The sequence below is a fragment of the Amblyraja radiata genome, chromosome 27 (assembly GCF_010909765.2).
Source record: "Amblyraja radiata isolate CabotCenter1 chromosome 27, sAmbRad1.1.pri, whole genome shotgun sequence".
In the NCBI taxonomy this organism is placed as follows: Eukaryota; Metazoa; Chordata; class Chondrichthyes; order Rajiformes; family Rajidae; genus Amblyraja; species Amblyraja radiata.
In genome coordinates, this window is record NC_045982.1 from 25,546,254 (window position 1) to 25,565,033 (window position 18,780).

General features: G+C 41.0%; 1 protein-coding gene across 1 annotated transcript in view; it reads left to right on the top strand.

Moving 5' to 3' along the window:
• The first annotated feature begins 726 nt into the window (after positions 1 to 726).
• The window catches only part of LOC116988230 (C-reactive protein-like), a 35,829-nt gene continuing 17,775 nt past the window's right edge, over positions 727 to 18,780 (top strand). The window contains exons 1-3 of the mRNA XM_033044780.1: positions 727 to 795; positions 912 to 987; positions 1,620 to 2,225. Of these exons, the coding sequence (XP_032900671.1) occupies positions 924 to 987; positions 1,620 to 2,225 (670 nt within the window). The 5' untranslated portion in view covers positions 727 to 795; positions 912 to 923. The remainder of the gene's footprint in view (positions 796 to 911; positions 988 to 1,619; positions 2,226 to 18,780) is intronic.

Here is an 18,780-nt window from a genome sequence, read left to right on the forward strand (position 1 = left end):
AAAAGTGTATAATGTCATGAATGGAATAGATAGGGCAAATGTACAGTCTTTTAGACACAGTAGGGTAATCAAGAACCAGGGGACATAGGTTTAAGGTGAGAGGGTAGGATGAAAAGAAACCTGAGGGGCAACGTATTCTCACTGAGGGTGGTGGGAATTTTGGATAGGAAGATGGTTAGGGAAGATGGATATGGAAGGTATAATGGGATATGGGCCAAATGCAGGCAGGTGGGACTAGTGTAGACAGGGCATCTTGGTTAGCATTGACAAGTTGGACTGAAGGGTATGTTTCTGTGCTGTATGATGCGATGACTCATGACTCCAAGTTGTGCCCACTCATTCACTCATTGGACACTTTCCCATGGGATGAATCGAGGCAGTAACCAAACTTCTTTACATGTATTCCAGGAATCAGCTGTCAGCGGTCCTGACCACAACCTCATGGCAAGCATCCAATACATGTACGTGCACTTCTCCCTCTCAACATGAAGTTGTGTCACAGATCAGAGCCACAGTGGGGTAGGGAAGATATCTCTGATCGGGCGGGGGAGGTGAACTTCATCACCTCCCCCGCTCACTCCACTCCCTCTCCCTCATCACCTGATGCTGACTGATGTCAGCACACAGATCAATGGCAGCTCTCTGAGTATTGGATGGCAGCAGAGTTTGCTCCACCCCCTCAGTTCCATCCTGCGATTGGCAGTGACTGGGTTCAGCAGAATATAAATTGCAGCACCTTGTGCCCAGGGTATTGGACCCCCCCGAGGTGAAACCGGCTTGTTGGAGACGGACACAGTGAGTACCAGAGGGACTGTTTGTGTGTTGCTGACACACGGGACTGGCTGCTGGTTCTCAGTTTCAATGGATCGACAAGTGAAATGAAATGAATTGGGAATTCTTTGTTTTAACAGGTTGGAGTCAGGATGAAGCCCTTCGCAACAATTGTGCTTGTGGTGTGTATTTACCTGTCAGGATCGGACAGTGCAGGTTTGTATGAGATTTACATGTAGGTTTGGAGAGTGTGTGTCTGTACTGACCATGATGTCAGTCTGAACTAATCCCATCTCCCAGCACAGTTTGAACTAATCCCATCTCACATCTATTCCTCGATGTGCATGTGTCTGTCTAAATGCCCCTTAAACACTGCTATTGTATCTGTTTCTACCATCACCCCTGGCAGTGTGTTCCAGGCACCCACCACTGTGGAAACAGGAACTTGCCTTTCACATCTCCTTTTAACTTGATCCCTCTCACTATCAATCTGTGCCTTCTGCTACTTGTCATTTCCACCCTGGGGGATAAAACAGACTCTGACTATCTACACTAACTATGCTGCCTGTCATTTTGTACTTCTACAGTTTGCCCCTCAACCTCCAACACTCCAGACAAAATAATCCATGTTTGTCCCACCTCTCCTTGTACCGAAGGTGCTCCAATCCTGGTAAAATCTTCAACACTCTCTCCAAACCTGCCAGTCTTCAGATGCCATTCTGTCTCTCACATTTAAAAAAAACATCCTTTTGCAAATCTCTGCTCACTAGCGACCTTGTGTTCCATCTCAGATGGCAAAGTTACCATTTCAAACTGAGATTTAAAATTTTTACTCTTCAATTTTACAGGATTGTATGGAAAATCAGTGAAATTCCAAACCGAGACAGACAACAGCTTCGTCAGGTTGAATGCACATGATTTCACCGGATTGACCGCCTTTACTGTCTGTTTCAGGGCAGGCACTGAAAATACTTACCAAAGTTTGTTCTCCTACGCTACAAGCTCTTCCGCCAACGAACTACTGATTTGGCAAGAAACTAAAACACAACTCTGGCTGTATTTAGGAAGTTATGAATATAAGTTTTACATCCCAGAAATGAATTCTTTACCGAGACACATCTGTGTGACCTGGGAGTCTAAAGGGGGTGAGATAATAATCTGGGTCAATGTGAGATGCCATGTACGGGAGGTTCATGTACGGGAGGGTCAGGTTGTGAAAGGGTCTGGTGAATCTATTCTAGGTCAGGACCAAGACTCAGTTGGTGGAGGTTTTGACGCCAGTCAGTCATATGTCGGAGAGATAACTGATGTTAATATGTGGGATCGTGTTCTAAAACCCAATGAGATTATGTTGATCATTCAGGTTTGTTTCAATGCTGGAGGGAACATCATTGATTGGGGATCAACAACATTTACAACAGGAGGGAACGTCATATTTAACACCAATAATAATTGTACACTTTTTTTTTTTTTTTTTGAAAATATTTTTTATTGGAGATAGGTACATAACCAAAATACATCATTACATGTCAATTATTATTACATTGTCTCCAATACTTTTTACCTTTTTTTTTTTTTAAACTAGATAGAACTAAAGAGATAGATGAAGTAAAGAAAGAAAAGAAAGAGAAGAAAAACAAAAAACAAAAACAACAAACAAAAAAAAAAAAAGGTAGTTAAAGAAGAATGGAAAAATTTGTTAAAATAAAAAAGACTTCATTCGAGATATATTCGTACATTTCAGAGTATAATATTTCATCCATTCTTTAGCCCGCGTGCTAGTCAGGTTCCTGTGCTGAACCATTCTGACCCTTTAAGTAATCAATAAAAGGAGACCATGTTCCAACGAATGATTCCTGTTTATCCAACAGGGAAAATCTGATTCTTTCCACGTTTAAGGTCTCCGTCATTTCTATAATCCACATTTTGATTGTGGGGGCCGTAGGGCCTTTCCAAAATTTTAGAATTAATTTTTTTCCTGTTATTAAACTATAATCAATAAAGTTTCTTTGTGTTGTTCTAAGTGTTTGATTTAATTCTAATATTCCGAGTATTATTAATTTTGGATCTGGGTCCAATTGTATGCTGGTTACTTTAGATATTATACTAAAAATATTTACCCAGAATTTTTTTATTTTTATACAGTTTGCAAACATATGAGATAATGTAGCTTCTAAATGTTGACATTTATCACATATAGGTGAGATATGTTGAAAAATTTTATGTAGTTTTGTTTTTGAATAATGTAACCTATGTATTACTTTAAATTGTATTAGAGAATGTCTGGCGTTTAGTGAACACTGATGTATGTGTTGCAAACTTTCTTCCCAAGTATCTTTCGTTATTACTTGATTTAATTCTTTTTCCCATGTTTGTCTGTGTAAGTCCGTCGAGGGAATGTCACTGTCTAATAAAATATTGTATATATAAGATATTAATTTTTCTGTATTAGGATGTTTATTCCAACATTCATCAAGAATTTCTGAATTTCTAATTCGAAAATTTTGGGAGTTCGATTTTACATAATCTCTAAGTTGAAGATATCTGAAATAATCATTTCCTCGAAGTCCATAAGTCTGTTGCAATTCCTGAAATGTCAGAAAAGTACCTTCCTTATAAAGTTGTCCCATATTTTTAATTCCATAATTCTTCCATTGTGTAAAACCCCCGTCCAACCATGAAGGCTTAAACAAAGGATTATTCACAATTGGAAGAAAAAGTGATAAATTATCTAATTTTAATGTCTTTTTTAATTGTTTCCAGATTCGTATAGCACTAAATATTATAGGGTTTTCCCTATAAATTTTTTTGTTTAATTTAGACGTGGCAAATAATATCGAACCGATATCGAAAGGTAAACAATCTTCCTTTTCCATTTTTAACCAGTCTGGTTGATGATCTATTTCTTCCAACCAGAAATTCATATTTTTAATGTTAACTGCCCAGAAATAAAACAAAAAATTGGGTAAAACCAAGCCTCCATTTATTTTTGATTTACACAAGTGTCTTTTGTTTATCCTATGATTCTTATAATCCCAGATAAAATCATTAACAATAGAGTCCAATTTTTTAAAAAAGTTTTTTTGCCAGATATATCGGAATTGTCTGAAAAAGATATAGTATTTGCGGTAAAAAAATCATTTTTATGGCATTGATTTTGCCTACCACTGAGATAGGAAGTGTTTTCCAGTATTGAATATTCTTATGTAGTTTGTTCAGTAATGGGGGGAAATTTGCTTTAAATAATGATGTATATATCTTAGTTACATAAATACCTAGATATTTAAATTTTTCATTTACTATTTTAAATGGAAATTGTTGTATTGTCTGTTTGTTATGTTCCCTTATTGGCATAATTTCACTTTTATTCCAATTTATTCTGTATCCTGAAAGTGAACCAAATTGGGTTATTAGCTTTAATAAGTTTGGAATACTAATTTCTGGTTTTGTAATGTAAATTAATACATCATCTGCGTATAGAGAAATTTTATTCACTGTGTCCTTTGTGTTATACCCATGTATTTCCGGATGCCCCCTAACTCTTTCTGCCAGTGGCTCAATAGCAAGCGCAAATAATAATGGAGATAATGGGCATCCTTGTCTACAACCTCTAGATAGGCTAAATTTAGGTGACAACCTTTGGTTTGTAAGTATTCTAGCCGTGGGATTTGTATATAACAGTTTTATCCATGTACAGAATTTCTCCCCTAGCTGCATATTTTCCATCACCGAAAATAAATAAGGCCATTCGACCTGATCAAATGCTTTTTCAGCGTCAAGTGAAATTATTGCTAGATCTTCATTAATAATTCTCTTAGAATATATAATATTAAATAATCTTCTTAGATTATAATATGAGTACCGTTTCTGAATAAAGCCTGTTTGGTCAGGGTGTATTAATTTATTCATCACTGTACCTAATCTATGCGCTAGTATTTTAGTTAAAATTTTCTGATCTGTATTTAAAAGTGCAATTGCTCTGTATGATCCCGGGTCTTCCAGATCTTTATCAGCTTTAGGAATAAGTGTTATTATTGATTCATTTAAAGTGTCTGGAAGTTTCTGTTGAGTATAGATATACTCATACAGTCTTTGTAAACGTGGGCTAAGCAAATCATAAAATTTTTTATAAAATTCGGAACCTAAACCATCTGGTCCTACTGCTTTACCATTTTTTAAAGAGCCAATAGACTCCTCAATATCCTTTATCGTAATCTCCCTTTCTAATAATTCTCTATCGTTTGAATCTAAACCTTTTAAATTACATTTTATTAAAAAATCTGCTATTCCTTCTGATTGTGCTACGGTTTTAGTTGAATAAAGGTTATGATAGTATTGGAGAAATCTATCATTTATATCCTTGGGCATTTTTAATGATTCTCCTGTCTCTGTTCTAATTTTATGAATTGTTTTTTCCCCTTCCGTTTTTCGTAACTGACGTGCTAATAATTTTTGTGGTTTGTCTCCAAATTCAAAATGTAGTTGTTTGGTTTTTTGATAAAGTTTTATTACTTGTTCTGAATACATTTTATTTAATTTATATTTCAATACAGCAATTTTATTATGTTTTAACGTAGATGGCATTCTCGCATTTTCTATATCTAGTTGCTTGATTTCAATTTCCAGTGTTTGTTGCTTAATCCTGTTCTCTTTATTATAAAATGCTTGAGCAGAAATTAATGTACCTCGAACATACGCTTTAAACGTTTCCCACATAAGAGAAGTAGGTGTTTCAGGGTTGTCATTTACCTCAAAAAATATTTGAATCTGTTTAATAATATATTCCTGGCATGATCTTTCGTTCAAAATTTGTGGGTTAAATCTCCAATATGCTTGTTTCTCGGACATTCCATTTAATTTAATCATGAATGTTACAGGTGCGTGATCTGAGATTATAATGTTATGGTATTTTGAATTATAAATAAATGGGATAAACGTAGAGTCAACTAAAAAATAATCTATTCTTGAGTATGTTTTGTGTACTGGTGAGTAAAATGAATATTCCCGTCCCGTTGGGTTTTCTATTCTCCAGATATCCTTAATATTAGTGGTATTAATAAATGAATTTAGAAATACACTTGATTGAGATTTTACTTTTTTTTGCCTTGATGATCTGTCTAAGTATGGATCTAGTGTACAATTGAAGTCTCCTCCAATTATTAATTTATATTGTGTAAATTCAGGAATTTTATTAAATGTTTTATTAAAAAACTTGGGGTTATCAAAATTAGGCCCATAAACATTAAGAAGAATCACTTTTTCTCCATTTAACTCTCCAACTAATATAATATATCTACCATCAATATCCACTATTGTTGAAGAGTTCTTAAAAGGTATTCCTTTACGAATTAGTATTGCAACTCCTCTGGACTTATGGGAAAAGGAGGAATGATATGATTCAGCGATCCACTTAGCTTTAAGTCTATGTTGGGATTCCTTTTTAAGGTGTGTTTCTTGTAGAAATATTATATCTGTTTTGATTAAATTTAGATGTGCCAAAACTTTACCTCTCTTAATTGGTTCATTAATTCCCTTGACATTCCAACTACAAAATGTTATTCCCTGACCCCCTCTTATCATATTAACATCTTGCATATTGTTTCTAAGGTGGTCTATAACCGAGCAGAAGGTACAACACATAGAACCTGACCCTGCTCCCGAACCTCAAATAGATGAATTTAAAATCATATACATCGCTCTTCCGAACACATCTCCTTGTATTAGTCTTATTTTTCCATTCAAACATTAAATTATAAAAATATTTAAAGTGAAAAAAGTGATAGAGTTGGTTAGTATAGGGTGAAAGAAAAAGAACTACATCTACAATTAGTGTAGTTAGTGATAGCCACACTAACGTGGCTAGAATTCTAAAGACTTCCGTAGCCTTTGTAAAAAAAAAATTTCCAGCTCCGTGCCCGAAGAAAAAAAAGATTATTTCTAACATTCAAATAACTTCTTTGGGAGTAACAAACTTATTTACATATCCATACGTACACACACACAATATGCACACATATATATATATATATACATATACATATATATACATATATACCCATATGCATACATACACAAACACGTGACCCTGCAGAAAAGTTCAAAAACAGCAAAAATTCCCAACGTTATTATTCTCACATATCATATTAATTTTTTCGCTAAATCTATAAATTTAATTTTAAATCGAAAAATAAAGAGAAAAACCGTTAAACTTTTTTAATGACGTAATCTAATTTACCTCTTGCATATCTTCTTATATAATATAAGTATGTAATTCATTTCTACGTTAATCAAAGACTATTAATTATTAATCATTGTTATCAATCATATACAGTATTAAATTTTTATGAGAAATGTTAATGTTAATAATTTTAGTGGTAATATAGATATTTAATAAGTATTAGTTGTTACATATATAGTTAGGCATGAATATACAGATAATAATATTGATTAATAAACAAAAATACAAAGATCACGGTTTTATCCAATGTCCTCCGTCCATTTCGGTTTCCGAATGTCCTTAAAGCTCTTAAAAGAACTTTAAAGGTCCTTTTAGATCTGGCTTGACTCCTAAGGGGTAATGTAAATTCTTCCGTCTATGGTCGTGTTATTGACTTTTTTGGCATATTCCAGTGCTTTTTCATGGTCTGTAAAAAAGTGCTCCTTGGACTTGTAGAAGACTCTTAGTCTTGCGGGGTAAAACAAACTGTATTTCAGATCAGGTACCTCCTTCAGTATTCTCTTTGTCTCAGTGAACAGCGCTCTTTTCTTGAAGACTTCTGCCGGATAATCTCGATAAATACTGAATCTCGCACCTTCAAAAAGGAGCTGTCCACCTCGAACAATTTTCTTCATTAAATCATCAAATTCATGATCCAATTGTACCTTTACGATAATTTGTCTTGGACGGCCATCATCTTGTATACGACGTCCCTGCGCTCTATGAGCTCGACCGAGTGAAGGTTTGTGATCCAATTTTAAGGCTTTTTGTAGTAGGTCTGCCACAAAATCCCGCGTACCCATTTCCTTCTCACTTCCTTCTTTCACCCCTACAATTCTTAGATTCTTACGTCTTTGACGCCCCTCCAAATCAATACACTTATCATTTAATTTGATCACCATATCGGAGAGGCGTTGATTTTCAATAAGGAGTCGACTTACAGTTTCCACACTTGTCGTCACCGAATTCTCAAGTTCGGTTATCGCTGTTCTATGCTGATCAAGTATGTGATAAATGGGGTCCACCTTCGTTTCCACCGAAACAAGCCTGGTTTCCAGCACTTCCATCTGATCCTTGATCTCTTCCTCCCTCGTCTTCTTCCAGATTTCCAGCATTTGTTTAACGGTAGAAAGCATTTCTGCTTTAAAATCTACCTTAAAAGAGTCAAGTTCCTCTTTAAACTTCTCTCCAAACTTCTCTCCAAAGGTTTTCATTTCTGCAGAGAGAAAAATTTTAAGTTCCTCCATTTCAGACTTTTTCGGTTTCGCTTTCTTCGAAGGGTCTTCCTGGGCCGTTGTTGTAACTGAGGCCGAGGTCTCTGTAGGGCCTTCCTCTTCCTTCTGCGGTCTCCCTTTACCGGCTTTTTTTGTCCCACGGGGGGGGGTATGTTGTACCGACGACATATCTTAAAGTCGCGCGCCTGATGACGTCACGCAGGCAGCCGTTCAGATCGCGATCGCTGCAGGTAAGACCCGATTTTCTCCCGTTTTAAATTTCTTCGGCACGGAGCTAGTTGGCGCTGGACTCAAGCCTCCATAGCGCCACCGGAAGTCTGATAATTGTACACTTTAAATATTTTGGCTCCAAAAGGCATTTAAATGTGCAGAGGAGAACACAATGTCCTCAAACTACTCTTGCTGAACATGACCTCGCTTTGCGATCTTTCCTCTCTAAACCAGATCAGTAGTAGAAGTACTGATGTTGATTCCTGATTAAAGAGCTGTTTATGTCGGGGTAAGGGACAACTCACTGTCCTTCCAGTTTCTCATCACCGACAGGGTAATGGCTTCCAACTCAGTACACAAGAGTCTCGGCCATTCTCCGTCACACATTGAGAGAGGGATGGGGAGTGGGGAACCATGGTGATGTCTACAGGGATCAGCAGGGTGTAAACCCCAGGGCACTGCCCCACACACTGACCCTTGACTGAAGTCCAGGGACTGCCCAGAACAGACAAGTCCACCCTCTTTAACCAGACTTCCCTCATCCATTCTGCTGGAGCCCTTCCTCAAATCCCACTGGGAACATGAAAGCGTCAGGGGCACGGGGGTGGTGGTGATGGGCAGACACGGACTGTGGGAAAGTCCCTGTGGTGGAGGCTGATCCTGTCTTGATTTAGATTGTGCTGATTGGAATTATTACTGTCTCTCTGTATTTCCCTCTTGATTTCACATTGTTTGTTACACCAAGGTTTGGAAAGCTCACAATGTGTTCTGTGCTTCTAGTGATTGTGATTGAACTGTAACATTACAGTTTCATCAGCTTAATAAACGAGCATCAAAACAACAAAGATCTTGTCTAAGAAATGAATCTGTGTGTGTGTGTGTGTGTGTGTGTGTGTGTGTGTGTGTGTGTGTGTGTGTGTGTGTGCGCGCGCGCGTGTGTGTGTGTCTGGTCTACAGTTAACACAGTGCATTCTCAGTGTCCATCACTAAATTGATTCAAGCCAGCCCAGTGTGGAGCTGATCTGTTGACAATAAAATCGCTTTAGGCTGAGGGACGATGAAACAAACAGGGTGAATGTGAATCCGTGGGGAACAGGGGAGAACTCCACTGGCTAGTATCAGTTGTTGCACCATGCTGGCTAACGGAGGCCATTATCGCCCAGTAATTGCTGCCCCCAAGACACATTCTGACATCCTGTGATACCACCATTGCCGAGATCTCCAAATCCACATCTCAGGGTCCACACTGACCAAAGCGCTATTGCAACTGGCCTCATAAATCAAGAGAGTGTCTCCTCCAGCAGCCACGTGTTGCAGTGGGCCCTGGCTGGCTGATCACAACATACAGATCATACACAAAGATGGAGCTATCAGCAACTGCTCGGTTTCACAATGTCCACCACATGCAACGTACACTCTGCACTCGCAAAGGTCAAACCCATCCCACCTTGAAGAAGGTTGTCAAAAATTGCAGCAAGATCTTGATAATTTCGCCAGGTGGGCTGAGGAATGGTTGATGGAATCTAATGCAAGAAATGTGAGCTGTTGCATTTTTGGACCAACACTGTGAAGGGTAGGGCTTGGGCGAGTGTTGTAGAGCAGAGGGATCTAGGAGTGCAGGCACATACCTCCTTGAAAATGGCATTTCAGGTAGATTGTTTGGTCAAAAAGGCTTTCGGCACTTCATCAGTGAGGGTATTGAGTATAGAAGTTGGGAAGTCATGTTGCAGTTATATAAGGTGTTGATGAGGCCACATTTCTAGAGTATTGTGTTCAGTTCCGGGCACTGTGTAATAGGAAAGATGTTGTCAAGCTGGAAAGCGTGCAGAGAAGATTTACAAGGATGATGCCAGGAGTGGAGGGCCTGAGCTATAGGGAGCAATTGAACAGGCTACGACTCGATTCCTTTCAGCATGTGAGAATGAGGGTGATCTTATAGAAGTGTACAAAATTGTGTATGGAATAGATTGGGTCCACTCACAGAGTCTCTTACCCAGAGGAGGGGAATCGATAACCAGAAGACATAGGTTGAAGGTGATTGGGGGGTTTGGCAGGGGGAAGATCTAATGGAAACTTGAGGGGTAACTCTTTTACACAATGGGTGGTGGGTATATGGAATGAGCTGCTGGAGGAGATAGTTAAAACAAGTACTATCGCAACGTTTAAGAAACATTTAGACCGGCATATGGATAGGATAGGGTTAAAGGGATATGGGCCTAACACAGGTAGGTGGGACTAGTGTTGGTCGGTGTGGGCAAGTTGGGCCAAAGGGCCTGTTTCCATGCTATATTTCTCTGTGAAACAGAAGTGGAATATTATTGGTGTGACTTCACCTGGAGGTACACCAACAGGATTGGTATTCCACCACGGCAGTGTCTGAAATATAATGATGCAGTCCCAGAGTTATTAGACTGAGGACATACATGGGATGTGAAATAACACACGCTATGTTTTTGGCTCCAGTGGTGGAAACAGGACCAGCAAGGTTACACGGGGAAACAGCTCCCTCTATTGTCATAAGATGACAATGTTGTCTAAGTGAGCTGAGCGGCAACTTGAAAACAAGCTGATCAGCCAGATACTCATGAAAGACCAACACGAGGAACTGCTTCAGATTCACAGTCACACAGCACTGAAACAGGCCATTCAACCCACCTTACCCATGTCAACCAAGATGGCACATCTATGCAAATCCCAGCTGGCCACGTTTGTCCCATATCCCTCTAAACGTTTCCTATCTATGTACGTGTGCAAATGTCTTTTAATTCTACACTAAAACTCTCATCTTGTTATCTTCCGGTTTGCGATGTTTTTACATTTGCGCAAAAACAGTACGCAATACGCTACAATTTTTTGCCACCTTACTCACCGTTGTTCTGTGCTGCAAATGCACCAAGTTTTATTCCGATTGGTGGTATATTTTTAAAGTTATTATGCCACTTTCAGGAAATGATGTACTTGCACTCTGCTCCACACCATTCTCCAGGGTGTTCCCATTCACTGTGGAGTTTGTCAAAGTTCACAATGGGATATAGATCAGCCACAGAAATGGGAAGAATGATGGCACATGGAGTTTAATTTGACTAACTGTGAGAAGTTGTGTTTTGGGAGGTCAAATGTGATGAGAAAGTATACAGTTAATGACAAAACCCTTAGCAGCATTGATTTACAGAGGGTTCTTGGGGTCCAAGTTCTTAACTCATTGAAAGTGGCAACACAAGTACATAGTGTGGTAAAGAAGGCAAATGGTATGCTTCCCTTCATTTGTTGGGGCATTGAGTAGAAGGCTCAATCGTATTCAATGCAATGGAATTTTATTTGTCACTTGGACCAAGGAACAGTGAAATTAATTTTTATATACAGTTCAATACAAGTATCACAATAATGGAGCTGTAGGACTTTGTTTGCTGCATTGGGAGTAACCAAATCCATTTTACAAGAGGGTAACCAGGAAGAAGGTAGGATCGCTCAATGATAAAAGAGGAAATACGTGCTTGGATCAGAGGATGCTGGTGCTGAGAGGGTTTAAGGGATGGGAACTGTAAATAAGCAAACTGTACAATCTGGAGTTCAAGATCATCTTTAATCGGTACCCATAGTACAGCAGTACAGCAGGTTGTTAGTTCATCGTTACCGCTTCCCAGAATGACCAGTATAGGAAGTAGGTGTTAGTATGAATCATACAGTATGCTGGGGTTAGTGATGCTATTTCTACTATGATTGGTTCACATGCAATAACCAATCTACATCCTTCCCCGTAAAGAACGAATATAGTTAAACACACATGCAGTTAGAATTCAAACATACTCTTCATATCTGTCTGGACGTCTACTAATACGGCCCAAACGCGTACGGACCAACCCCTCTCCCTCTTCGCCAGAAAAGTTAGAGGGAGGCGGTGAACCCAGAAGTGAGAAAGCAGCGGGGGACACGTGATGACGACAGGGAGAACAAGCGGGAGAGGTAGTTTTGTTGTTAGTCATAGCCACCAGACGTGGTGGAGTAAGGGACATGCTGGAACTAGTGGTGGCCGGGTGTATATCCCTGCCTTGAAACAGAACCCTCTGTAAATTAATGCTGTTAATGGTTTTGCTATTAAACATGTTTTTTTATATTTTCCCCTCACATTCAAGGTCAACCCGTGGAAAGCAGTTGGTCCCGACAACATCCCAGGACAGGTGCTCAAGGAATGTGCGGATGAGTTAGCAGATGTGCTAACAGACATCTTCAACATCTCACTTAGTCAAGCCATTGTCCCCACATGCCTCAAAACTTCCACAATAATCCCAATAGCAAAGAAATCAGTTGTGGCCTGCCTAAATGATTACCGCCCTGTCGCCCTGACCCCCATAGTAATGAAGTGCTTTGAACCCCTGGTTAAACCTCACATTACTGCCAGCCTCCCCTCATCGTTAGACCCCCTCCAGTTCGCCTATCACCCCAAACATTCTACAGAAGTTGCCATCTCTACTACGCTGCACACAGTACTCACTCATCTGGAAAACAAAAACACCTACGCCAGAATCCTGTACATTGACTCCAGCTCAGCCTTTAACACCATCATCCCACAGAGACTTGTGGAGAAACTAACCCTGCTGGGCCTCAACACCACCCTATGTCACTGGATCCTGGACTTTCTGACCGCAGAGAGACCGTAGTCAGTCCGTGTTGGCAAGAACACCTCAGGCTCGATCACGCTGAGCACCGGCTCCCCTCATGGCTGTGTGCTCAGCCCGCTGTTGTTCACACTGCTCACACATGACTGTGCTGCTAGATTCAGGGACAACAGGATTATAAAATTCGCAGATGACACCACAGTGGTGGGACTCATCAGTGGAGAGGATGAAACAATGTACAGGGAGGAAGTGAAACAACTAGTGGACTGGTGCGGCAACAATAATTTAGAATTAAATGTAGACAAAGCAAAGGAGATGATTGTCGACTTCAGGAGGTCGCAGCCCAAACACATACCCCTCAATATCAGTGGCACCACGGTGGAGAGAGTGGAGAGCATAAAGTTCCTCTGAGTGCAAATCACAGACAGTCTCACCAGGTCCAGGAACATCACTGGGATTGTCAAACGGGCCCATCAGCGACTGCACTACCTGAGGAAACTCAAACAGGTCTCACTTCCCACCAACATCCTCAGGACTTTTTACAGGGGCACGGTGGAGTCTGTACTCACGTACTGCATGAAGACGTGGTACTCCAACTGTAACTGCTCTGACAGGAAGTCTCTGCAGAGGGTAGTGAGGGGAGCAGAGAGGATCATTGGTGTCTCGCTACCCTCGGTACAAGAACTGTTCCAGAGCCGCTGCCTGAAAAAAGCTCTGAGAATAGCTCAGGACAAACTGCACCCACTCCACACACATCTAGATCTCCTGCCATCAGGAAAGAGATACAGCAGCATCAAAGCCCGGACAACCAGACTGCTAAACAGCTTCCTTCCACACGCTGTGAGACTGCTAAACAGTCATTCCACCTGATTCTGCTACTTTTGCACTGACAATTTAATAACTGGCACTGAGTAATAACTCTGGCACTGGCTCAGGCCACTTAAATCAGCTGCCCTGGACATTTTATGACTGTTTTTTTTTTGTTTTTTTTTTACTTGTATTTTAATGTTGCTTTTTTTACCTGCACTTTTTAAAAAACTATTCGTACTGTTTTTATCAGGAACTGGATTGTTTTTTATTTATGCGTGAAATGTTTAAGTTTTTATGTGCGATGCTCCGGTATTCCCTGGGAAACGTCTTCTCATTTTGCACTGTACAATTGTTACTTTGCATGATGACAATAAAAGGATGATAATGATTAAAGTCCAACAGCTCACACTTGCTTAAATTAACCTTCATCTGCCATTTATCTCCCCTTTTCTGTAGTTGGTTTGTATACTGCTGTCTACTTCCTCACAGTATACCACTCCAACAATCTTGGTGTTGGCTGCAAACTTATTAACAAACTCATCCACAATTATGTCCATGTCATATACATCACAAACAACATAGGATCCAACATAGTCTCTACAAACTTCAGTGGCCACAAACCACGCCAGATAACGCCCTTTCACCACAACGCTTTGACTTCTATGAGTGATTTAGTACTGAATCCATATGAGCAATTCATCGTGAATCATGTGTATCTTAATCTTCTGGATCAGTCAACCAGGGGATACTTTATTAAATGCCTTTCTGGTCCACGTTGACACCATGTACTGCACTACCCTCATTGATCACCTTTATGATTTTCTCAAAACGCTTGATCAAGTTACTAAGACATGACCTGCTGTGTACAAAGCCAGTGTACAAAGACTGTCCACAATTAGCCATTGCCTACACTAAATTATGTCCAATAGCTTCCCTGCCACTGACATGAGGCTAACTCACCTATAATTCATCTGATTATCTCTACTTTATTTCTTAAACAAAGGTACAACATTGATAATGCCTCATTCATCCAGGACCTCACCTGTGATTAGAAAAGATGCAAAAACCTTCACCAAGGCCCCTGTAATCAGTTCATTTTAAAATCTCCATCTCCATCTTGATCACCAACAGCCCTTGTATATTAGCGTTCCCCACATTGATTTTACAATCCTTCATGTCCTTTCCCTCAGTGGATAAAGATGCAAAGTACTTGTTTATTACCTCGCTTACTTCTGGCTCAGATACAAATGTCTTCCTTTATCCTTGAGTGGTTCTACCTTCTCCCTGGTAACTCTCTTATTTTAAGGCATGTATAAAAACCCCTTCGATTTTTATTAATCTGACTCGATGAAGAGATATTTTATGGTCCCTTCTGGCCCTTCTACCTCGATGGAGAAGCGATTTTTCTTCGTGTCACATCCCCGCGGCCTAACAACGGGAGTGGTGCAGCCTTTCCTGAAGACCGGCCAGGTGCTTCAAGCCGCAGGTGCGGCATGGACTTACCATCCTTTGCTGAGGATCACCAGGGAAAGTGCCCTGAACACGGGGCCTGTGGACTTTAACACCGTGAAGCAGCGGTCTCCAGTAACAAGAGGCCGACTCGGGAGCTCCATGCCACCGAGTGTTCCGATCCATCCCGACGCTGGAGTTTCCATCATACCGACGCGAGGGCTTGAACATCGGACCGTCGACAACGGCAAGTGCTGAGCGATCAAAGGTTCTGACCACAGGTGAATAAAGGAGAAAGATGACTGAACTTTATTGCCTTCCATCACAGTGAGGTATGTTGATCCCACTGTGGTGGATGTTTATGTTAAATTTTATTTTATGTGACTGTGTGTATTGCTTTTCACTTAGTATGGCTGCATGGTAACTCAAATATCACTGGTGCATATAATTGATGCATGTGACAATAAACGCAAACTTGAACTTCTAAACAGCCCTTTGAACTCTTTCCGCCTTGCTGTATATTCCTCAAAGACCTTGTCTGACTTCATTTAATTAATCCTGACATTTACTTCCTTTTTCTTTTTGATTAAATTTACAACCTCTTTGGTCATCCAAGGTTCCCTTACCTTGCCATCTTTATCCCTCCTTTCTGGAACATGGCAGTTCTGAATTCTGATTAGTGGACTTCAAATGCCTCTCACATGTCAGATATGGACTTACCCAATAACAACTGTTCCCAATTTACTCTCCCCACCTTCAGCGTGATAACATCGTGATCTACCTTACACCAGTTTAGTGCCTTCCCACAAGATCCAGATTTGCTTCTATTCAAAGCAATCAGATGGAGTTGTGATCACTATCTCCAGCGCGCTACACCTGATACCAGCCAGTGGAGTTCTCCCCAGTTCCCCACGGATCCACATTTACCTGGGCTGTTTCATCATCTCTCATTCTGAAGTGATCTTACTGTCAGCAGATCAGCTCCACACTGGGCTGTGCCACAAATTGATTTGGTGATGGACACTGAGAGTGTACTGGGAGCATTAACTGGATATTGGACAGTCATTCACAGACAGAATCATTTTTGTTTTGATGCTCGTTTATTAAGCTGATGAAACTGCAATGTTACTGTTCAATCACAATCACTGGAAGCACAGAACACATTGTGAGCTTCCCAAACCTTGGTGTAACAAACAATGTGAAATCAAGAGGGTAATACAGAGAGAGACAGTAAGAATTCCAATCAGCACAATCTAAATCAAGACAGGATCAGCCTCCACCCCAGGGACTTTCCCACAGTCCGTGTCTGCCCATCACCACCACCCCCGTGCCCCTGACGTTTTCTTGTCTACATGTGTGTGTCAGAGAGATGGCACCAAATTCCCTGGACACCACTCTGTACAGCTTCACCTTTTAACTGGGATGCCCAACTGTTCCTGGTGGAATTTGAGGAAGGGCTCCAGCAGAATGGAACTACCAATGAAGCCATTACCCTGTCAGTGAGGGTGATGAGAAACTGGACGGACTCAGTAAGTTGTTCCTTACCCTGATGTAAAAAAACCTTTATTCTGGAATCAACATCATTGCTTCTACTGCTGATTTGGTTTTTAGAGGAAAGATTGCAAAGCAAGGTCATATTTAGCAAGAGCAGTTTGAGGAGGTTATGTTTCCTCTGCACAATTTTATGCCTTTAGTAGCTAAAACATTCAAAGTATGCAATCATTATTGTCTTCAATTATGACGTCCCCCCCTGATGCAAATGTTGTTTATCTCCAGTCAATGATGTTCCCTCCATCATTGTAACACCCCTGACTGATCAACTCAATCACATTAGGTTTTGGAACACGATCCCACATATTAACATCAGTTATCCCTCTGACAAAGCACTGAGTCTTGCTCCTGACCAACAATAAACTGGCCATTTCCTTTCACAACTCAACCGTTTCCACCAACCTTCCGAAGACTGCATTTCCCATTGACCCAGACTGCTATCACACCTTCTTGAGACTCCCAGGTCACACTAAAAGGCATTCATTTTTGGTAGGAACAATCCCCTAACAAATTTCTTAAATACAGTTTGAGTTGTGAGTTATGCTTTTGCCAAATCAGCAGCTAATTGTTGGATCTGCTTGTTGCGTAGAAGGACGTGTAATTACGGTTCTCTCCGCTACAGAAGAACATGGAGGCGGCGCTACAGAAGGACACGGAGGCGGCGCTACAGAAGACAGAAGCGGGGCTGTCGAGGGGGGCTAACGGCGAGGCTAAAGGCTAACCCGTGGAGGACACCGCTCCCATCCGTTCTCCTGTCGAATGTCCGCTCTCTGGAAAATAAAATGGATTATTTACATCTGGATCTCACAACAAAAAGGGAGGTGAGAGACTGCTGCGTTATAGTGCTGACAGAGACATGGCTAAACTCATCTGTACCTGATGCGGCTGTTAGCTTAGGGGGGCTAACAACTTTCCGGCTCGACAGGGACACTGTTTTGACTGGTAAATCCCGGGGTGGGGGTGTGTGCATCTACACAAACAACAGCTGGTGTAATAATGCTACCACTGTTTCCAGCCACTGCTCTCCGGACATAGAGTTTTTGACTGTGAAATGCAGGCCATTCTATCTGCCACGGGAGTTTACTGTGGTTAGCATTACTGCTGTATACATCCCCCCGCAGCCAACACTAAGGAGGCTCTGCGTATTCTCTACCGTTCCATCAGTGAGCTGCAAAGAAATCATCCAGAGGGCGTTGTCATTGTTGCTGGGGACTTTAACCAGGCCAACATGAAGACTGTCCTCCCTCATTTCCATCAATATGTGGACTTTGCTACACGTGGAGAGAATACGCTGGACCGGGTCTACAGTAACATCAAGCAGGCTTTCAGAGCAGTACCCCGGCCTCACCTCGGCTCCTCTGACCACCTCTCTGTAATGCTCTTCCCAGCCTATAAGCCCCTGCTGATCAGAGAGAAACCCACTGTGAAGCAGGTTAGAGTCTGGTCTGAGGGAGCTACAGAAGCACTCCAGGACTGCTTTGAGTGCACGGACTGGGACATGTTCAGGACAGCAGCCACTCATAACCAAAACATCAATGTGGATGAGTATGCCATGTCAGTGTCGGGATACATACAGAAGTGCATGGAGGACGTCACTGTCATCAGGAACATCACAACCCGGGCCAACCACAAACCTTGGATTACTGCAGAGGTGCGTGCCATGCTGAAAGCACAAAATGCGGCTTTTAAATCTGGTGATTTGGGGGCTCTGAGAACAGCGAGAGCCAACCTCAACCGCGAAATTAGGAAAGCAAAGCGTGCCCACGGACAGAAAATCCAAGGTTTCTTCCAGGATGATACCAACACCAGGAACATGTGGGAAGGCATCCGGGCCATAACAAACTACAAGGCCCCTCAGATGTCTTGTAAGAATGACACAGACTTTCTAAATGAACTAAATAATCATTTCGGCAGGTTTGTG